The 23,640-nt window shown below is 33.9% G+C and overlaps 1 protein-coding gene across 7 annotated transcripts in view; it reads left to right on the forward strand.

The window, feature by feature from the left end:
• The window catches only part of Pals2 (protein associated with LIN7 2, MAGUK p55 family member), a 125,421-nt gene that overhangs the window by 41,028 nt on the left and 60,753 nt on the right, over positions 1-23,640 (forward strand). For 4 of the 7 annotated variants that reach the window (XM_047560950.1, XM_047560954.1, XM_047560955.1 and 1 more), the window contains exon 2: positions 12,923-13,041. The exons of 1 other annotated variant lie outside the window; for it this stretch is intronic. In XM_047560950.1, coding sequence (XP_047416906.1) covers positions 12,925-13,041 — 117 coding nt within the window. In that variant the 5' untranslated portion in view covers positions 12,923-12,924. Of the gene's footprint in view, positions 1-12,919; positions 13,042-23,640 lie in introns of all 7 variants that reach the window. 2 more of the 7 variants (XM_047560951.1, XM_047560953.1) reach the window with 1 other exon arrangement.

The following is a 23,640-nucleotide window of genomic DNA, read 5'->3' on the forward strand; positions in this document are numbered from 1 at the left end:
TGATTCCGAGGTCCTTGATCCATTTTGAGTTGAGTTTTGTGTAGGGTGAGAGATAGGGGTTTAATTTCATTCTATTGCATATAGTTTTCCAGTTTTCCCAGCACCATTTGTTGAAGAGGCTATCTTTTCTCCATTGCATATTGTTGGAACCTTTGTCTAGTATGAGAAAATTGTATTTATTTGGGTTTGTGTCCATGTCCTCTATTCTGTACCATTGATCTACCTGTCTATTTTGGTACCAATACCATGCCGTTTTTGTTACTATTGCTTTGTAGTAGAGTTGAAGATCTGGTATTGCAATACCCCCTGCTTCGCTCTTGCTACTGAGGATTGCTTTAGCTATTCTAGGTTTTTTATTCTTCCAGATGAATTTCATAATTGCTTGCTCTATTTCTGCAAGGTACATCATTGGGATTTTAATTGGAATTGCATTGAATCTGTATAGCACTTTAGGTAGTATAGCCATTTTGACGATATTAATTCTGCCTATCCAGGAACATGGGAGATCTTTCCATCTTCTAAGGTTTTCTTGAATTTCTTTCTTTAGTGTTCTGTAGTTCTCATTGTAGAGGTCTTTCACCTCTTTTGTGAGATTGATTCCCAAGTATTTTATTTTTTTTCGATGCTATTGTGAATGGGGTAGTTTTCCTAATTACTCTTTCTGAAGATTCATCACTTATGTATAAAAATGCATTGGATTTATGAGCATTGATCTTGTAACCTGCTACTTTACTGAATTCACTTATGAGTTCTAAAACTTTTCTGGTGGAATTTCCAGGTTCCTCTAAATATATAATCATGTCATCAGCGAACAGGGATAGTTTGAGTTCTTCTTTTCCTATTCGTATCCCTTTAATTTCTTTGGTTTGTCTGATTGCTCTGGCTAGAGTCTCAAGGACGATGTTGAATAGAAGCGGTGAAAGAGGGCATCCCTGCCTTGTTCCAGTTTTTAGGGGGAACGCTTTCAGTTTTTCACCATTTAGAATGATATTAGCCATGGGCTTAGCGTAGATGGCCTTTATAATGTTTAGGAATGTTCCCACTACCCCAATTTTTTCTAGTGTTTTGAGCATGAAGGGATGCTGTATTTTATCAAATGCTTTTTCTGCATCTATTGAAATAATCATGTGATTCTTAACTTTAAGTCTGTTGATATGGTGAATGACATTTATTGATTTCCGAATGTTGAACCAACCTTGCATCCCTGGGATAAAACCCACTTGATCGTCGTGCACTATCTTTTTAATATATATTTGTATGCGATTTGCTAAAATTTTGTTGAGAATTTTTGCATCGATGTTCATTAAGGATATTGGTCTGAAATTTTCTTTCCTCGATGTGTCTCTGTCTGGTTTAGGTATCAGGGTGATATTGGCTTCATAGAACGAGTTTGGTAGGGTTCCCTCCTCTTCTATTTCATGGAATAGTTTGAGGAGTATTGGAATGAGCTCTTCTTTAAAGGTTTTGTAGAACTCGGCTGAGAACCCATCTGGTCCTGGACTTTTCTTTGTTGGTAGGCTTTTGATGACCTCTTCTATTTCATTGCTTGAAATTGGTTTATTTAAGTTGTGTATGTCCTCCTCGTTCAGTTTAGGTAGTTCATATGTCTCTAGAAATTTGTTGATGTCTTCGAGGTTTTCTGTTTTGTTGGAGTATAGATTTTCGAAATAGCTTCTAATTATGTTTTGTATTTCACTCGTGTCTGTTGTGATGTTTCCTTGTTCATTCCGAATTTTAGTAATTTGAGTTTTCTCCCTCTTTCTCTTTGTTAGTGTGGCTAAGGGTTTATCAATTTTATTTATTTTTTCAAAGAACCAACTATTTATTTTGTTAATTTTTCCGATTGTTCTTTTGTTTCGATTTCGTTGATTTCGGCTCTGATTTTAACTATTTCCTGTCTTCTACTACTTTTGGTATTGGTCTGCTCTTCTTTTTCTAGTGCTTTGAGCTGTAGTGTTAAGTCGTTTATTTGTTGATTTCTACTTCTTTTTTTGAATGCACCCCATGAAATAAATCTTCCTCTAAGTACTGCTTTCATAGTGTCCCAGAGATTTTGATATGATGTGTCTTTGTTCTCGTTTACTTCTAAGAATTTTTTTATTTCCCTCCTGATGTCTTCTGTTATCCATTCATCATATAATAGTGTATTATTTAGTCTCCAGGTATTGGAGAAGTTTCTGTTTTTTATTCTGTCATTTATTTCTAATTTCAATCCATTATGATCTGATAGAGTACAAGGTAGTATCTCTATCTTCTTGTATTTACTAACAGTAGCTTTGTGGCATAAAATATGGTCTATTTTAGAGAAGGATCCATGTGCTGCTGAGAAGAAAGTGTATTCGTTCTTTGTTGGATGGTATATTCTATATATGTCCGTTAAGTCTAAATTGCTGATTGTGTTGTTGAGATCTATAGTTTCTTTATTCAATTTTTGTTTGGACGATCTATCCAGTGGTGAGAGAGGTGTGTTAAAATCGCCTAGTATTATTGTGTTGTGGTCTATTTGATTTCTGGAATTGAGAAGGATTTGTTTGACGTACGTGGATGAGCCAATGTTCGGGGCATAGATATTTATGATTGTTATGTCTTGCTGATTTATGCTTCCCTTAAGCAGCATGTAATGTCCTTCTTTATCCCTTCTGACTAGTTTTGGTTTGAAGTCCACATTATCTGAGATGAGGATGGATACTCCAGCTTTTTTGCTGTGTCCGTGTTCATGGTATGTTTTTCCCCATCCTTTCACCTTTAGTCTATGGGTGTCTCTTTCTATGAGATGAGTCTCTTGCAGGCAGCATATTGTTGGATTTTTCTTTTTAATCCAATCTGCCAGTCTATGTCTTTTGATTGATGAATTCAGGCCATTAACATTCAGGGTTATTATTGTGATATGATTTGTATTCCCAGTCAATTGACTCATATTTGTTTTTTGACATGATTTGGTTTCTCCTTTATTTGGCTATTCCTTTAGGCTAGCGCCTCCTGTTGCTGATTTGCATCGTTGTTTTTCATCTCTTCCTCATGGAATATTTTGCTGAGAATGTTCTGTAATGCTGGCTTTCTTTTTGTAAATTCCTTTAGCTTTTGTTTATCGTGGAAGGATCTTATTTCATCGTCAAATTTGAAGGTAAGTTTTGCTGGGTATAAGATTCTTGGTTGGCATCCATTTTCTTTCAGGGCTTGGTATATGTTGTTCCAGGCCCTTCTAGCTTTTAGGGTCTGGATTGAAAATCTGCTGATATTCTTATTGGTTTCCCTCTGAATGTAATTTGATTCTTTTCTCTCGCGGCCTTTAAAATTCTGTCTTTATTTTGTATGTTAGGTATTTTCATAATAATGTGCCTTGGTGTGGGTCTGTTGTAATTTTGTATGTTTGGAGTTCTATAAGCCTCTTGTACTTGGTTTTCCATTTCATTCTTCAGATTTGGGAAATTTTCTGTTGTTATTTCATTGAATAGATTGTTCATTCCTTTGGTTTGTTTCTCTAAGCCTTCCTCAATCCCAATAATTCTCAAATTTGGCCTTTTCATGATATCCCATAGTTCTTGGATATTCTGTTCATGATTTCTTACCATCTTCTCTGTTTGTCCAACTTTGTTTTCAAGGTTAAATATTTTGTCTTCAATGTCTGAGGTTCTGTCTTCCAGGTGTTCTATCCTATTGGTTATGCTTTCTATGGAGTTTTTAACTTGGTTTATTGTTTCCTTCATTTCAAGGATTTCAGTTTGGTTTTTTTTTCAGTATCTCTAACTCTTTATTGAAATGATCTCTTGCTTCCCGTATTTGGTCTTTTAACTGTTGATTGGTGCGATCATTTAATGCCTGCATTTGCTCTTTCATCTCCTCCTTCAATGCCTGCATTTGCTCTTTCATCTCCTCATTAGCTTCCCTGATCGTTTTAATTACATACATTCTGAACTCCCTTTCTGACATTTCTTCTGCTGTGCTGTCATTGGGTTTTATTGATGTAGTATCTAGGTTTGTTTGGGACATTTTCTTCCCTTGTTTTCTCATAATGGTCAGTTGTCAGTGGGACCCTGAGATATTGCAGTTTTCCACTATTGGCTTATAGTGTCCCAGTAGATTTCCAGTGTATCACCTCCCAGCCTTCAGTAGCCTGATGTCTTGGAGGAATCTGATAAAGCAGCTCATCCGAAGAAAACTGCCCCTAGCCCCCTACTGGTTCCACGTTTTGGAACTGGCTCTGTGCGGAAATGCTCTCACTGTGGTCCTGCACCGTGCAGCTGGCCGTGTGGGAAGAGCCCACTGCCGGAGTGTGGAAGACTACCTTGGGAAGACTCTAGCTGCCCTGCCCGGCTCCGCTAAGCCACCTCTATCTGGGCCTGCCACCCGGGCTGAGCTTTACCCAGTGGGCAGACTCACCCGTGGCTCTATTTCAGTCCGAGTCTCTCTATGCCTCCCCCTCTTAGCTCCTGGGTTCTGGAGCCACCGGGGGTGCAGTCTCCCTCTAGGCCTCCATCTTGGATCTCCCCGTGAAGAGAGCCCGCAGCCGGAGTGGGCAGAGCCGCCTGAAGAGGTCTCCGGCTGCCCTGCCCTTATCCCTGAGGCTGCTTGCAGATCGAGGCTCTCCGCTGGTTCTTTGCAGGAGTACACTGCGCTGCAGCGGCTCCGGGACTCGGAGCCTGCTCTGGTCAGAAAGGCTCTCACTAGCGGGCCAGTTCCGTTCCGAGAACCTGGAGAAGCTGGCTGTGTGGGCGGGGCCCACCGCCGGAGTGCGCAGGACTGCCTGTGGATGACTCTAGCTGCCCTGCCCGGCTCCGCTAAGCCACCTCTATCTGGGCCTGCCACCCGGGCTGAGCTTTACCCAGTGGGCAGACTCACCCGTGGCTCTATTTCAGTCCGAGTCTCTCTATGCCTCCCCCTCTTAGCTCCTGGGTTCTGGAGCGACCGGGGGTGCAGTCTCCCTCTAGGCCGCCATCTTGGATCGCCCCGTCGAAGGTATGATTCTTTTTACCGAATGTCTTCAGGTTTTGTATCATGAAAAGAGAATTTTATCGAAGGCTGTTTTGCAACTATAGATATAATCATGTGATTTTTATCCTTGATTATGTTTATGTGTTGTATTGGATTTATTGATTTGCATGTATTAGACCTTCCTTTCATCCTTGGAATGAAACCACCTCAGATATGGTGTACTGTATTTCACTTCATAATCGTTGTTACTATGTAATTGTTGCAGCCTGTTTTTTCAGTCCCAAAATTTGCTTATAACCTTTCATCCTGTAATGGTAGCATGATATAATTCTGTTCTTTATGCTGCTCAAAAGATAAACACAGCAGCAATGTATTCACTAGTAGGCTATGGATACACATTTGTCCTTTCATGCACTACATGCTGGGAACTTAGAATTCTCATTACACATTTATTGAATGTGTGTTTCCCAAAGCCAAATTGTATGGTTTGTTTGGAGTGCTGCCGTACTAGTGGTAAACACCTCTTACATGAGTGGAATGTCAGATAATAAAGCAAATGATAGCAGCACAAAATCTTTGGACACAGAATATTAAATTTTCTAAGTCCATACTTCACAACACTGTAGTAAATATTTTTCAAGTTAATATTTTGAGTATAATGGATGAACCAATAACAAATGATGTGTTACCGTTTTTTTTCTGGACTGGAAAAATGTTCACTTAACTGTTGTGAAGAAACGATGTGCATTGATTTGGACATTCAGTTTTAATGTACAGTCACAAGTATTCGGTGCATCCTAATCTTGCAATTAAAGACAGTTTAGTAATGATTTTTAAGTATTACAACAATTTTTTAAAAAAGTTTCATGCACTGGTCACACCTCACAATTTTGCAAACAATTCTGGTATAAAATATGCGATGATCATGTGGTTCCATATGGTTTGATCTTTTTAACATGTTGAACTCATTTGCAAGTGTTTTATTCAGGACTTTTGCATCTATGTTCATCAAGGATATTGGCTTATAGTTTTCTTTTTTGTTGTTATTGTGTGTCCTTATCAGGTTTTGGTAGCAGGTAATAATGACTTCATAGAATGAGTTTGAAAGGGTTCCTTCCCATTCTATTTTGTGGACTAGTTTGAGGTGCATTAATTAGTGTTAATTCTTTTAAAGTCTGATAAAATTTATCAGAGAATCCTTCTAATCCTGGACTTTAATTTGTTGGGAGACTTTATTACTACTTCAGTTTCATTGCTTGTTATTGATCTATTTAGGTTTTTTTTTTTTTAATTCTCTCGGTTTAATTTTGGTTGGTCATATATTTAAAAAAAATTTTCAATTTCTTTTAGCTTTTCCATTCTTTTGGAATATAATTCCTAATAATCATTTGGAATTCATTGGTATCTGTTCCTAATATCTCCCTTCATCTGTAGTTTTATTTATTCGATCTGCTTTCTGTTTGATTAGTTTTTCTAAGAATTTGTTAATATAGTTTATCTTTTCAAAGAACCAATCCTTTGTTTCATTCATCTTTTGTATTGTTCTTTTGGTCTCTATTTCATGTAGGACAGCTCTGATCTTTTATTACTTCTTTTCTTCTGAAGTTGAGTTTGCTTTGATCTTATTTTTCTGAGACCTTGAGATGCATCATTAAGTTACTTATTTCAGGGCTGGGGATATAGCTCAGCTGGTAGAGTGCTTGCCTCGCAAGCACAAGGCCCTGAGTTCGATCCCCAGTACCGCAAAAAAAAAAAAAAAAAAAAAAAAAAAAAAAAAAAAAGTTACTTATTTCAGGTCTCTGAGTCTTTTTAATGTAGGCAATCATAGCTATAAACTTCCCTTTTAGTACTACTTTTGCTGTCTTCCACAGATTCCGGTTTGTTATTTTCATTTGATTCTAGGAATTTTTGAATCCCTCTTCCCATTCTTTCTTCAATGACTCACTGATCATCAGAAGAGTATTGTTCAATCTTCATGTGTTTGTATAGTTTCGGTAGCTCTTCTTGCTGTTGATTTCTATTTTCATTCCATTATGATCTGATAAGATGTAGGAAATTAGTTCCTTTTTTTTTGTATTTTTTGAGACTTGTATTATGCCCTAAAATATGGTCTATTTTAGAAAAAGTTATATGAACTGATTATAAGAATATGTATGCTGTAACTGTTAGATGGAATATTCGGTAGAAGTCTTTTAAGTCTGTTTGACCGATAGTATAATTTAACTCTGTTATTTGATTTTTTTCGGGGGAGCTGTGGGTAATTTATTGATGAGAGTTGGGTACTGAAGTTACCCATTACTGTTGTATTGGGGCTTGTCTCTCCCTTTATGTTCGGTTGTGTTTCTTTTATAAAATTGGGTGTTCCCATGTTTGGTATGTATGTATTTATAATCATTTTATCTTCTTGATCAATTATTCCCCTTAGCAATATTTAGTGGCATTTTTTTGTCTATTCTAACTAATTTTGTCTTGAAGTTTCTTTGGCTAGATATGAGTGTAGTTGCTGCTGGTTACTTTCAGATTCTCTTTGGTTAAAATATCATTTTCCATTCTTTCACTTTCAGTCTGTTTTTGTCTCTTGGTGAGGTGAGTTACTCCTGTGCACCAGGTTGCTGGGTCTTGCTTTTCAATCGGTCAACTAGTCTGCATCTTTTTTTTTTTTTTTTTTTAATTTTAGTCTGCATCTTTTAATTGTAGAATTAAGACCATTTACATTCAGGGATATTACTGAAAGATATATACTACTTCCTGCCATTAGGTGTTTTTCTTCTGATTATTTCAAATAACTTATGATCATTTCTTTATCCCTTATTCCTCTTAGAAGCTTGGTTTACTGAATTAATAATTTTTTTTCCAAGTTCTCATTTGTTTATCTACTCTTCCAGTGAGATTTATTTTTTTCCTATGCTCTTATGATAGTGTTTCTCTTTCTTCCTCTTCTGTGTGTAAGATTCTTTTATGTATTCTGTTTAATGCAGTTTAATGGTCATGAATTCCTTTAGTTCATACTTATCTTGGAAGGTCTTTATTTCTCCTTTGATTCTGAAGGACAACTGTGCTAGATATAGTAATCTAGCTTGGCAGTTATTTTCTTTCAGGGCTTGGAATATTTCATTTCATACTTTCCTGGTCCTAAGAATTTCAACTGAGACTAGACTTTGTGCTTCTCTCTTGTAGCTTTTGATATTCTTTATTTGTTCTGCACTTTTGCTGTAATATGATATGAAGAGGTCCTTGTTATATTTATTTAGGGTTCTAAGTGCCTTCTGTACCTGAATGTCCATAACTTTTCCAAGGTTTGAGAAATTGTCTACTCTTATTTCACTGAATAGGTTCTTTATGTCCTTAATCTGCACCTCTGCTCCTTCTTTATATATATATATAATTCACTACCTAGACCTTCTAATTGTGTCCCATAGGTCTCTTAACTTCTGTTTATTGTTTCTTACTTAACTTTTTTTCTTCTTTATTACTATCGGAATGTGAAAATTCATCAACCATGTCTTCAAACCCTGATATTCTTTCTTCCACTTGAGCTAGTCTATTGGAGAAGCTTTCAACTGATTTTTTTCTTTTATTTGATTTATTGAGCTTTTCATTTCCAAGATTTCTATTGGGTTATTTTCCAGATTCTCTATATCTTTACTGAATTGCACTTTCATATCCTACATTATCTTCCATAATTCATTAAGCTCTTTATTTGTATCCTTTTAAAAGTCATTCATCATTTTTAACATCTTTGCTTTGAATTCTTTGTCCAGCATTTGATCCTATTCAATATCTTTGGAAGCATTTACTGAGAGTTGCAAGCTTTTGGAGGAGTTGTTCATTGAATTCCCCATTAATCGTCTCTATACCTGTATTTATTTTCTCATTTCATTTCTCATATAGTTTATCTTTTCGTGATGATTATTTGACTGTTTTATTGTTCTTTTGAAATAGTAGCTATTTATTGGCTTATTGATTAAATCTTTCATATATTTGCATTTTTATTGATTTCTGCTTTCCCTTTTAATTCCTTCTTTGTACTTGATTTGTGAATTTTTGTCTTTCTTGATTCATAGTGGCGTTCTCATATTTTCTCTCTCTTTGTCTTTTATTTATTTCTTATCTTTTATTTTTCCTCAATGATGATCAAGCCCAGGGCCATACATATGCAAGGTAAGTCATCTATCTGTGAGCTACATCTTGAGCCATTTTGCACTTTTTAAGTGGGAGGATTCTTCAGCTTTTCCTGGCCACTATAATTCAATCTTTGTTTTCTTTCCCTCTCCTGTCCTCTCCTGTGCTCTCCTCTCCTCTCCTCTCCTTTACCCTCCCTTCTCCTCCCCTCACTTCCCCTCCCCTCCTCTCTCTTTGTACTGAGCTATATCCTCAGAATCCATTTTATGGTGCTTTTTTTTAGTTGTCTTATTTATTTATTTATTTATTTATTTATTTATTTATTTTTTTAATTTATATGGGGTGCTGAGAATTGAACCCAGTGCCTCACATATACTAGGCAAGCGCTCTACCACTGAGTTAGAACCTTAGCCCCATTTTATGTTTCTACTTTGAGGCAGGGTTTTACTAAGTTATTGAGGTGAGAGTTGTTGGATTCATTATATTATTCTGTTTCCTTTTATATATGCTTAAAATTTTCCATAATAAAGTTAAAAAAAAAAAGACAAACATAGAATGCCAAAGAAAAGAAATATAAGTAATTATGACAAGTAGAGCTAACTACATGGATAAAATCAGGACAAAAATACTTTTCAAAATTAATTCTATTGTTCCCTGCCTGCTTAAAAGTAAACTTTGAACTCAAGCAAAATTATGAAGTATATATTATTCACTAGATCTTAGCCAAGAGGCTGAGAAGCAGTGTTTAAAATATTGTTTATTTCCTAGTATATTCTTTCATCTTAGTGTAGCATGGTTTTCCTCCTCCTTGGTTTAAGTGTTCTTTGTGTTCCCATTCACCTCTTTACTTTCCAAATCTTCAGTCATTTAAACGTAGAGTAGGAGACCTAGAGATGAATATGTACAGATTAAAACACAGAAGAATGCTTTGGGAGAGGAATAATGGGTAGAAGTCAAGGAACAGAACTAATAGAGTTTTAGAAAAGTATTTGAGCATTTGGAAAAATATTGATAGAAATGTGATGATTGTTGGAGCATTTGGAAAAAACTCAAGAGTTCTATATGAAAAGTGGTTGATTTTATTTGAAATTCAAAGTTGGGAGACTAGGGAAGATAAAATATTAAATCTCTAGTATTCTAAAAAAATTGATATACAAAAAGATTCAGTCAAAAAGTACCAGTATTAGCATATTATCTAAAAAGAGAAGAAATTATTGACTGATCTTTTTAAGAGAAACTATTAACACATTCATAGTATTCCTGGGGAGTAGGATAAGTTTGGAGAAGGGAGATGGCATGGAACAGGGAACTGCTGTATTTCATTATAAACCATGTACTAGTACAATCTGACTTTTAACAATTTGTCTAGTTATCTTTCTGTTGCTGTGCCCAAAATACCTGACAACTTAGAGGAGCCATCCATAGTGATAGAAGGATTGTAGGTTCAAGACCAACCTCAGCAATTTAGACCCTCTGAAAATACACAGTACAAAGGGCTGAGGTTGTGGCTCTGTGGTCAAGCACTCCTAGGTTTAAGCCCCAGTACCAAAAAGGAGAAAACAAAACAAAACAAAACAAAAACACTTGGAGGAAGAAAAATTTATTTTGGCTCAATTTCAGAGGTTCAATCCACAGTGGGCCATCACCATTGCCTTCAGCCCCAGGGTAAGGCAGAACACCTTGGTGAAAGGGTGCAGCAGGGAAAAACTGCTCCCTCACAGCAGGATCCAAAGAGGAGGAGATTGGGGAACAAGATGTAATCCCCTAGGACATACCTCCAGTGACCCACCTCTTCCCAGCCATACCCTGCTTGCTGACAGTTACACCTAGTACAGTAGTTCTTTCAAATTAGAATGGATTGGTTTGGTTACAACTCTCATAATCTAATCACTTCATCTCTCAACACTGCTGCATTGACTCAGAGCTTTTGGGGAATACCTCATATCTAAACCATAACACAGTGTTGGTTTATTTTAAAGAAGATAAATGTTCTAAAATTAACTGCAATGTTAATAAATTTATTTTAAAGGAACACTAAAATGAGATAAAACTAATAAAATTAATCCTAGTAAAATTAAACTGTGATATTGGTTGAGGGAGGGATCTAGCTTTATTGTCGTACATGTGCATGTCCATTTGACCCAACCTCAGTTTTGGAAAAGACTATTTTTATGGTATTGTTTCTGGGCTGATGTTACTTGTCTATATGATAGTACCACACAGTTTTGATTATTATTGCTTGTTAGTTTTGAAACTTAAAAATGTGTGTTTCATTCTTCTCACTGAAGATTGTTTTTGCAATTCAGGGTTCTTTGTGTTTCATATGAATTTTAGGATCAGCTTTTTGATTTCTGCAAAAATTAAAAAAAGCTATGATTTTTGAGATTTTGATAGGAATTGCCTTATATCTGTACAATTTGGGTAGTACTGCCATGTGAGCAATATTAAGTCTTTTAGTTTGTGAACATGAGATTTCTTTCCATTCATTTAGGTCAAGATTCAATCTTTCAATGATGTTTAATGGTTTTAATATGCACATTTTGTGCTTTTTTTTTTTTTTTTTTTTTTTTTTTTTGGCTACATTATTCCTCAGCATTTTCTTTTCTATTTTCATGCTACCGTAAAAGGAGTGTTTTATTTATTTATTTATTTTTTTAATTTTTGGATTGCTCGTTACTAGTATGTAGAAATACATTTGATTTTTGTACCCAAAACTTCAGTGATTTAATTTATTAATTCTAAGAAAATTTTTTGTGTATTAGGATTTTTCATATGCAAGATCATACTTTTAAATAGATTTTTAAATATGTTTTACTTATTCCTTTTTCATCTGGTTGCCATTTATTTATTTATTTATTTGTTCATTCATTCATTCATACTTCTTGCCTATCTACCCGGCTCGAACGTCTAATATAAAACTGAATAGAAATGGTTAAAAAAAAAAAAAAAAAAAAAAAAAAACAAGATAGGGCAACTGGTTTCTTATTCCTCATCTTCAAGAAAAAGCTTTAAGCATGATGTTTGCTTCAGGTTGTTGTAGATATCCTTTAGGAGATTGAGAAATTTCCCTTCTCCTAGTTCGGTTACAAAAAACAATTTTAAAAAAATCATGAGAGTTTTGGTTTTGTCAAATGTTTTATTTTGTGTCTATTGGGATGTCATTTGTTTTTTTGGTATATTATATTGACTTTCATATATTGAACCAGTCTTGCATTCCTGGAATAAAGTGAACCTGACATTTGTGTACAGTTCTTTTTATATGTTGCTGAATTCACTTTGCTAGCATTTTATTAAAGATTTTTACATCTGTATTCATAAGGGATATTGACTAATTTATTATAATGTCTTTATCAGGTTTAGTATCAGGGCAACTGGTTTCACAGAGTGAGTTGGAAAGTGTTCCACCTCTTGTGTATATTTGGAAGAATTTGTGAAGAATTAGTTTTAACTCTTTACAGATGTTTGGTGGAATTTGTCAGTGATGCCTGGTTCTGGACTTGTGGGAAAATTTTTGATTACTGGCTCAATCATTTTATTTTTTATAAGACTACTCAGATTTTTGTATTTTCTTTTGAGTGGTATTTTCAGATTTGAAAAATACAAAGCAAATGCAAGTTCTAATATGTATAAGACGTAGTCTAAGACAACCCAAATTACATACAAAATTTTATCCTGTTACTAAGGCAAATGAAGTCAACTCAAAACTCAAACTACTTAACTATTTTGTTTTTTAAATGTGATTTTTTTCATAGTGTTATTAATGTCTTTATTTGCATTATTTTATAATCTTACTCCACAATGGCTTAGAATTTAAGTGTTTTTATTTTGTTTTGTTTTGTTTTGTTTTATGTTGCTTTTATCTCAGCAGCAATGCAGCAAGTCTTGGAAAACCTTACGGAGCTGCCCTCATCTACAGGAGCAGAAGAAATAGACCTAATTTTCCTCAAGGGGATTATGGAGAATCCTATTGTAAAATCACTTGCTAAGGTATATTGGTTTATTCATAAGATTACTGAATTATGTTGGAAATTGTTTTTATAAAAGTCTTTTCAGATATTACTATTTTAGAGCTTGGTTGATATGCCTTAGGCATAGTTAGCCAGTATTAACACTTATCACATAATGAAATCTTAATGGATGTGAAAATCAGGCCACTTTTGCCTTTTCTGTTCTTTAAATACAGAATGAAATAATGCTTAATTTTTTAACTAACACATTTAAGGTTTAGAGAAATCACAGGAGCATGATCCTAAAAATATCCTGGTTCTACCTCCATTTTTAATAAGAACGGGTAATGATTATTTTGTTTTACATTATCCGCATGTGCTTTTTTCTCATTTATGTTCTTCTGCCTTTATGTAGTACTTTTTAAAAATTTTTTTTTTTTTTTTTTTTTTTTTTAGCATAATCTTGACAATTTAAGTCTGTTTCTGTAGTCTGCTCTGGAGCAACCTCCTTACCTCATTCACAGTTTTACAACCATTTTTTGGGGGATCTACTTTTATTTCACTTATACTACTTCTCCAAATGATTATTATAAGCATTTCTGAAGCATAGTCCCTATGTCACACCTCTCCTTTCCCATTCTTTAGAGTTGCTCAAAATGATTCTGGCTTCCAACAACCTATGTGACATGCCATCTCTGACCTCTCCTTCATATAGTCACTTCATTCTTTTTTCTTTTATAGTCCTAGAATGTTGATTTCATCCTCTCCTGTGATCTTTTTAAAGCCAGTCTCTTGTTCTAAGACTTGTAGAAAAATCAAACCTTTTACAAAGTGTTCCATTAATAAGAATAAGTAAATGATGTGGATTTTCCATTTTATTTGTGCAGTTACACATGCTAAGGTCATGTTATAAAGACACCTATGTAGAAATGAATCCACTTGCGGATTGTCCAACAGGAATTTTTATTTTTGTCATTTTTAATTTGTTTTCCCAAGTTTATTACATATTCCTGTATTTCAATAATAATAGGATATTATTTACCTTTGCATTCAGACTTATTATCATTAATCACTTTACTGTGTTGAGATAAAGTAATAGCTTCCAGGACTTGTTGAAATAAGTAGTAATGTTTAAGTCAATATTAAATGTCTTACCATGCATTCATATTGGTACTTTAAAAATAGTTTTTACTCTTTCCTAGATGTCAAACTATCATTGTCCATGAATCAGTTGTCCCCCTACCCTAAGTTTACTTAATTAATGGCTTTTGATCTGTAGATTTAGAAGGTATAATAACATTGTGTAAGGCATTTTGCATCATGGTTCTAATTTATATAGTTCTTTAAAATATACTGTTTTGTCTTCCCAACAGCATTATGAACTTGAAATATACTATACTATTTTATCTTTGTAAATTGAAAACTAAGACTCAAAGTAGGCAAGCAATTTGATTAAGATCGCTTTACTAGTAAATAACAGAGATAAGGTTTAGAGCAGGTGTCTGGCTTTAAGTCCTGTGTTATATCTCCTGAAATACAGGGTATTGGAGAGAGAGAAGGAGAGAGAGAGAGAGTGTGTGTGTGTGTGTGTTTTCGGTCATTCTTAACAACTTCCATGCATAAAAATCTATTTATTTTGCCATTGATGATGGCCTTCCAGAGGGTCATCTGTTCATTATTATTAGCAGTTGAAATGATTGGATGATTTTGAGCAGGTAGAGTGCAACTATACTCTTGTTGATTAAAAATGAAATAAAAAGAATCACCCAATGTAACATTCAATATTCAAGCAGATTCTCAGTAAATAAAAGCAGTGATAGTTCTGTATTCCTACAATGTATGTAAAGAAATTGCAGGAGTAAGACTTCTACTTCCAAGAAAGGGATACTGAGTCACAGGCCAGTGCTTTCAATACAAGTAGAAAACAAAAAGAGAGGCATGTATCACTAGATATGCTGAAAGGTGAGAACATATGTTCAATAATCAGGAGAAAACAAAAGAAGCAGTACCATAGATGGTCCTTTTATTGGACTTTATAAATAAGAATTTAAAAGTAACTTACTAATATATTTTTAGTAGAACAGAAAAACATAGAGACATTTAAAATATTACTAGAAAATCTGAACTGAAATTAATCATATAGACATTTTAGAATTCCATATTTAGGATACAGTGTTTGAAATTAGCTCATTCAATGTGTTTAACAGAAACCTAGACATAGCAGAAGAGGGAATTAGTGAATTTGAAGACAGTCAATAGAAAAATCCAAACTGAAACTCAGAAGAGAGAATGGAAAAAAACAGAAAAAAAGAATATGTGAGACATAATCAAAAGATCTGACATACATGTAATAAGTATCTCAGAAAGGGAAGGGAGGGATAATGAAGAAATAGTTGAAAATAAAATGGTCAAGAATTTTCAAAACAAATTAATAACATTAAGTGTGACAGATTCAAGAACCAGGTGAACCTTTTAGCAGGAGAAATGTAAAGAAACACATAGCTAGGAACATCATAAACTCCTGAATTTCAAAAACAAAATGAAAATTTGGAAAGCAACCAGAAGAAAAAAGACACATTACCTTTAAGAGAAAGATAAGAATAATGGGTAACACAGTGTGTGTTGACACATGCTTATAATCCCAGCAGCTTGGGAGCCTTACGTAGGAGGATCACATGTTCAAGCCCAGCCTCAGCAACTTAGTGAAACCCTGTCTCAAAATTAAAAAAATAAAAAGGTCTGGGGATATAGCTCAGTGGTAAAGCATCCCTGGGTTCAATTCATAGTACCTGCCCCCTACCCAAAGAAGAATAATGGGTAGCAATGAAACAGAAACTATAAAATTCGTAATATAATAGATTGAGATTTTTAAACCCCCCCCCCAAAAAAAAAAAAACACTGCCAACTTTGTATTCCTTACCCAGCAAAAGCAATCTTCAAAAAAATAATCCCCAAGCATTTGGAATTTAAATAACATGGTTCTTTATAACATGGTTCTTCTTCTAAAGAACCATGAGTCATGACTAGGAAAGTATCTCAGTGGTAGAGTGTTTACCTAATATGTCTGAGGCCTGGGTTCAATTCCTAGCACCTCAAAAAACAAAAACAGACATAATAACTAAATAACTTTGAGTCAAAGACGAAATCACAAAAAATATTTTGAATGAAAATTTAAAAATACATGTTAAATCTTGTGAAGGTGAAATAAAGCAATACCTAGAGGAAAACATCTGTATTAGTGAAGAGCAATATTCCAAATCAGTTATCTAGATGTCAGCCATAAGAAAAATAAAATAAGAGCAAAAGTAATCCAAAATATTCACAAAGAAGTAAATGATAAAAATGGGGCCTGAAAAAACAAAAATAGAGGAAGGAATCAGCGTAACTTTGCTATATCAATAAAATTAATAAAACAATAGCTAGACACAAATGGCCAGTATCATGAATGCTACAACTCCAACAGACATTATAAGGATGAGAAAAATTATGAACAACTTGATGACAACAAATACAACTTAGATGAAATTGACTAATTCCTTGAAAGACACAAAAGTCCCACACAAGAGTAGATAACCTCAATAGCTCTATATCCATTTTTAATTAAATATTTGAAGTTTCTACTCTTTCTAGAAAAGAAACTCCAGTCCTAGTTGTCTTCATCAATAAATTGTATCAAACATCTAGGGAAGAAATAATATTAATTTTGCAAGATTTTTTTCCAGAAAAAAAGGAAGGAAAGGAAACACTTCCTGTCTTGGCTTATGAAGCTAGTATTATGCAATTATCAAAACCAGCTAAAGATATTTTGAGGAAAGTACAGAGCAGTATCCTCAGGGAACACAGATTTGAAGTTTTTCAGAAAATATTAGCAAATCAAATAACACCAACATACAAAAAATATTATATTCCATTACCCAAGTGTGTTTTGTTTCAGAAAATGTAAGATTGCTATAACATTTCAAAACCAGTGTATGGTACATCTTAACAGACATGATGAGAAAAACCATTTGATCATGTTAACATTTTCAGGACAAGAATTTTACAAACTCGAACATCCATTTCTGAAACAAATTCAGCAAAGTAGGAGTAGAAGGAAATTCCTTCAATCTGATGAAGAGCATCTATTTAAAATCTCCACAGTTAACATTATAATTCATGGTGAAAGATAGAATGCTTTTAAAATCAGAGGCCAGGTGAGGATGCCCACTTTCATCATTTCCAATCACATTCACAATGGTAGAGTCCTAGCTAGTGTAAAAAGCCAGGAAAAAAAAAAATCAGGAAAAGAAAAGGCATACAAATTGAAAAGAAAATAATAAGCCACCTGTATGCAAGGATGATGTCAGTTGTGCTGAAAACCCTAGAAATCTACCCCTGCAAAAGCCTTCTAGGACAAGTAAGTTAGAACTGATAAATAAGTTTAAAAAGATCAGGGATATAAGATCATCTGTATAAATTATATTTCTATATATTAGCAATAAAGATTGGTAATTATAATTTAAATAATTAGGTATAAATTTGTCACAATATGAACAAGACCTATACAATGAAATCTAAGACATTACAAAAATTAATGTTTTTAAGTATTAATTACATTAAAATTAATGTTGTATTACTGAAGATTAAATGTTTGCCTTCATAGATACAGCATATATAGATGAAGTGATTAGAAGGCTCATTATTCTGAGATGGCTGTTCTCCCACACTGATCTATAGAAACACATAATCCCAGTCAAAATTTCAGGAAATTCATATTACTAAGATTCACAAAGAACCTACAGTAACCAAAAAATTTTTGAAAAATAACACAATTTGAGGTCTTTTTCAGACTGATTTCAAGGATTACTATGACCCTATAGTAAAGAAGATGATATTATATCAACAGCACAGAATAGCATCCAGAAAGAGACCAAAACATATACTGTCAACCAGTTTTTCTTAATGGCTTGGTAATTTAATGGAGAAATTATGGTCTTTTCAATAAATGTTGAAAATTAAATATGAATTTTTATGTAAAAATTAACTCATATCACTCATCTAAAAATAAAAACTAAAAATATCAAAACTTCTAAAACATACAGAAAAACTTTTTGTGACTTAGACAAAGCCTTTTTAAAAAATTGTATACATTTATCATGTATAGCATATTGTTTTATAACATGTACACATTGTGGTATGACTCAGTTGAGCTATATAACATGCATTGCCTCACATAAGACTTCTTAGAATAAGACATGAAAAAGCATGAAGCATAATAAAAAATTTGACAAATCAAAATGAGAAACTTCCTCTTCAAAAGATGCCATTAACAACAAAGGTAAGCTACAGACCAAGAGAAAATATTTGAAATGCATATCCAGGAAGGGAAGCTGCTTTTTTGTTGCTGATAGTAATACGAAATGGTAAAAGTACTTTGTAAGACGGTCTGGCAATTTCTTAAAAAGGTAAACATAGTCTTACCATATGATCCGGTGATAACAATCATTGGTATTTACCTGAGTTAACCAGTTATATCCACACAGAAACCAGCAAACAAATGTTAATGGAAGCTTTACTCATAATTGTCAAAACTTGAGAGCAACAGAGATGTCCTTCAGTAGTTGAATGTATTAACAGAATGTGTTTCTACATGTTACAGAGTATTATTATTTGGTGAGAAAAAGAAATGAACTATTAAGCAGTAAGAGGACATGAAAGAAACTTAAGTGCATACTATTAATTGTAAGAAGCCAGTCTGAAAAAACTTCATACTGTAGGATTCCAACTACATGATATTTCTTGAAAATGCAAAAATTAGGGAGAATAAGATGGGCGTGGTGGTGCACACCTGTAATCCCTGCAGCTCAGGAGGCTGTTGCAGGAGGATCTCAAGTTCAAAGCCAGCCTCAGCAAAAGTGAGGTGCTAAGCAATTCATTGAGACCGTGTCTCTAAATAAAGTACAAAATAGTGCTGGGGATATGGCTCAGTGGTTGAATTCAATCCCCAGTACTCCCTCCCCACAAAAAAGTGAATAATAAAGTGCGCAGGGCAGGGAGAAGTGGATATGTGGAAATTCTCTGTACTCCTTAATTTTCTGTAAATTTAAGTTTATCAGCTAAGTCCATAGATTACATTAGAGTTCACTTTGTGGTGTACATTCATATAATGTCTTTATCTGGTTTTGCTATTAAAATAATGTTGGTGTAATAGAACAAGTTAGAAAGTATTCCTTCTGCTTCTATCTTCTGGAAATGATTGTAGAGAATCAATATACTTTATGCCTTAAATATTTGGTAGAATTTATCACTGAACCAGTCTGGCAAGAGGCTTTCCCTTTGGGGAAGTTATCAATTATTGATTTAATTTCTGTAACATAATGATAATCATATATCCATATATCCTTTTGTGAATTTTGGCAGGTTGTGTCTTTCAAGGGGTTGGTCCATTTCATCCATATTATCAAAATTGTGGGCATAGAATTCTTCATGTCCATGGCATCAGTGATAGTCCCTGTTTATTTTGTGAAATCAGTCAATTTATGTCTTTCTTTTTTCTCTGAGTTAAGCTACTAAGGGGTTTATCAATTTTGATATTTTTTAAAGAACCAAGTTTTAATTGCATTGATTTTCTCTGTTGATTTCTTCTTTAAATTTTATGGATCATCTTCTAATTACTCTTTATTTAATTTTTTCTTTTTTTGAGTTACCTGAAGTGTAGAAGTTTAGATTATTGATTTTTTATCTTCTTTTCTAATATTTTTATTCAAAGCTATTAATTGCCTTTAAAACTACTTTTGCTACATCCCACAAATTTTTGTAAGTTGTATTTTCACCTTCAGTTTGTTCAAAATGTCTTATAATTTCTCTTAAGACTACTTCAATTCATGCAATATTGAAAATTGTGTTTTTAGTCTCAAAATATTTTGGAGTTTCCCTGCTATCCTAGTTCAGTTTTGTTATGGTCAGAAAGCATACTTTATATGATTTTTATTCTTACAAACTTGTTAAGGTGTGTTTTTTGACTCAGACTGTTCTACTTTGATGAACTGTGATTGAGAAGAATGTATATTCTGTTGTTAAGTGAAGTATTTTATAGATGTTGGTTGGTTGATGGCAGTATCCAGTTCAACTTTACTGATTTTCTGCCTGCTGGATCTGTCAGTTGCTGATAGAAAGATATTGAAGCCCCCGGTTATAATATTGGCTTAATCTATTTTTCCTTGCACTCCGTCAGATTTTGCCTCACATATTTTGATGTTTAGTTGTTAGGCACATAAACATTACAGATTATTGTGACTTCTTGTAGAACTGACCATTTTATCACAAAGCAATGCCCATGTTTGTTCCTGGTAGTTTTCCTGTTTTGAAGTATGCTCTGTTTACAATTAATATAAGTAGTCTAGTTTTCTGTTAATTGATGTTAACAGTATTTCTAGTTTCTCCATCCTGTCTCTCATAACATTGCTGATGTTTATTTCACTTATTCATAAGCCATAATTAGATTTATCATTGGTGTTATTAAATCTTTTAAGTAAGAATAAGAAAATAACAATAAGAAAAATAAAAGATTTTCTTCTTGTCTTTTTCTGTAGTGTTTATCTTTCTATAGATCTAAATTTGGACCTATACTATTTTCTTTTTAAAGAATTTCATTCAATTAAAATTTTTTTTAAAAAAAGAAATCCAGGTAAACTCTACAGTTTCTTTAATATGATGTTGCTTTCTTAGTTTTGACAAAAATTGCAATGGACACTTGCACATTGACAATGGGGAATAAAATGAGGGAGATGGAGGAATTCTCTATACTATGTTGGCAACTATTCTGTAAATATAAAATAATTTCAAAATAAAATGGGAACTTTAGAAAAAGAATAAAAAAAAAAAAAAAGAACTCCATTTAGTGTTTTTTTGCAAGGCAGGTATACCAGTGACAAATTCCCTCAATTTGTATTTGCATTATTGTCTCTATTTCTTTACTTTTTAAAGGATAATTTCAGTGCATACATAATTCTAGGTTGATTGGTATGTTAGTTTTCCATTGCTGTGACAAAACACCTGAGAAAAATAATTTAAAATGACAGAAGATTTATTTAGACTCAGTTTAAGAGGTTTCAGTCAATGGTCACCAAGTTCCACTGCATTTGGGCCTGAGTTGAGACAACATGATAGCAGAAGTATGTAGTAGAGCAAAGCTATTCAGCTCATGGTAGCCAGAAAGAAAAAAGAACTCATTTTTATAACAAAGCCTCTCCCCCTGAGCCCATTAAACTATGAATCCATAAATGGATTAATCCACTCATGAGCTTAGAGCCCTCATGATCCAGTCATCTCTGAATATTACTGCTTTGGGGACCATCAAACCTTCAACACACAAACTTCTGGGGGGCATTTATAAGATTCAAACTGTAATAGTGGGTCATTATTTTTTCAGTGTTTCATATGTTGTACTCCATTCTCTTCTTGCTTTCATGGTTTCTGAAGATAAGTCCAATGAAATTCTTATTCTTGCTCCTCTATACATAAGGCGTTTTTCACCTTCTCTAGCCCATTTCAGGTTTTTCTCTTTGTCTTTGATTTCCTGCAGTTTGAGTATGATATGCCTAGGTTTAGATTTTTTTTAGGTTTTATCCTGCTCGGTGTTCTCTGTGCTATCTGGATCTATAGTTTTTTGAAAATTCTGTTTTTCATGTAGTTCTTTTTTTCCTCTTTTCTTCTAGTATTTTTATTATGTGTATGTGCACCTTTTCTAATTGTCAATTTTCTAATTGTCTAATTTTCTAATAGTTTTGGTTATTCTGTTCTGTCTTGTTTATTCTTCTCTTTGCTTTTGAGTTTTGGAGTTTCTATTGCCATATATTCAAGTTCATTGAGTCACTCTTTTTATAAATTTTCTTATTTGTTCTAATTTGTTGTACATCACAATAGAATGCATTTATGCATTTTGATAGATCATACATAAATGGAGTATAATCTCTCATTTTCCTGATTGTACATGTTGTTAGACTCACATTAGTCACACAGTCATACATGTATAAGAAGTAATAATGTGTTTCACTCTACTGTCATTTCTCTGGAGTTGTGTCCATTCTGAACCTACTGAAGGCATTTTTCATTTGTTACAGTGTTTCTTATTTCTAGTTAGATTTTTTTCTTAGAACTTCCACATTTCTGCTGACATTACCTGTCTGTTCTTTCATGATACCTCCTTTTTCCATTAGAACCTTAACATATTAGTCATAGTTGTTTTAAATTCCCAGCCCAATAATGCCAACATTCTGCCATGTCTCAGTCTGGTTCTTATGCTTGCTGTGTACCTTCAGACTAAGGTTTTTGTTTCTGTTTTGTTTTCTGTGATTTTTGTTGAAAGCTGGACATGACATATTGGATAAAAGGAACTGAGATGAATAGCCTTTTAGTGTGAGGTTTTTGTCTGACTGGGAGTTAGGTTGTATTACCTTTGCTGTAGCTGGAGGTGTCAGAAGTTAAAATTTCCTCTGATGTCCTTGCTTTTGTCTCCTGTGTCTGGATTTCCTGGAGATTTTTTAAATAAAGTTTGAGGTATGCAGCTATTACAGAGATGAGGCATCATGGGGGAGAGAAAGTGTTCTGTAGTCCTATGATTAGGTTTGAATCGTCTCAGTTTGTTTTTCCCCAATGTAGGTAAACCAGGAAGTCTAATTGGGACAGGAGTGAATCGTCTCAGTTTGTTTTTCCCCAATGTAGGTAAACCAGGAAGTCTAATTGGGACAGGAGTTTAGTTTTTTCCTTCCCTGTTGACTGGTTAGGCTCTGATAAAATGGATTTCCTTAAAGACAAATCTTAAGAGCCAAATAGATGCTCAGTGAATTTCAAAATGACTAATTTCCCCCTTCTCCTCCTAGGAGTGTGAAGGGTTTTCCCTCCAGATTTCACTGAGAAATGGTAGGTCTTCTGGGGGTAAAAGAAGAGTGTGAAGGTCCCCCTAAGACCAAACCCCTGTCCCCAATTTTTTTTTTTTTGACTCTACCTTGAGCACACTGATCTTCCAGATGTTCAATTCTTGAACTTGAATTCAGTCTTTTAAGTTTTCCTCTCCCAGTGTTGATTCCAGTGGAAATTTCTGCTTAGGGGTTCTATTTAACTAAACTGTGATTCTCTGTTTTCACTTTGTGTCTCCAATTTCAGGAGTAGCAATTATCCCTGTGACCTTAATTTCTCTGATGAATGTAGGAAGAGTTGATTTTCTCTGTAAAAATTTTCATTGCTAAGAAGACAGATGAGGTGATTTCCAAACTCCTAACATTCTGGATCACCATTGCCTTTGATGGATGAAAAATATTACTTTGTATGGATATGTCCCATTTTGCTCATCTGTTCATCCACTGATAGACATTTGAGTTTTTTACACCTTTTGACTATTATGAATAGTGCTGCTATAAATATTCATGCATAAATTTTCATGTGGACATATATTTCAGTTTTTCCTAGATATACACCTAGGAGTAGATTTGCTAGGTCATATGGTAACTGTTTAGTTGTTTGAAAATCTGCCAGACTATTTTCCAAAGTGAATGTATCACTTTATATTCCTACCAGCAGTGCTCAAGCATTCTGATATCTCCATATTCTGTTCAACACTTGTTATCTGACTTTTTGGTTCTAGCCATCCTAGTGGTTTTGA

The sequence above is a fragment of the Sciurus carolinensis genome, chromosome 8, assembly GCF_902686445.1.
Source record: "Sciurus carolinensis chromosome 8, mSciCar1.2, whole genome shotgun sequence".
In the NCBI taxonomy this organism is placed as follows: domain Eukaryota; kingdom Metazoa; phylum Chordata; class Mammalia; order Rodentia; family Sciuridae; genus Sciurus; species Sciurus carolinensis.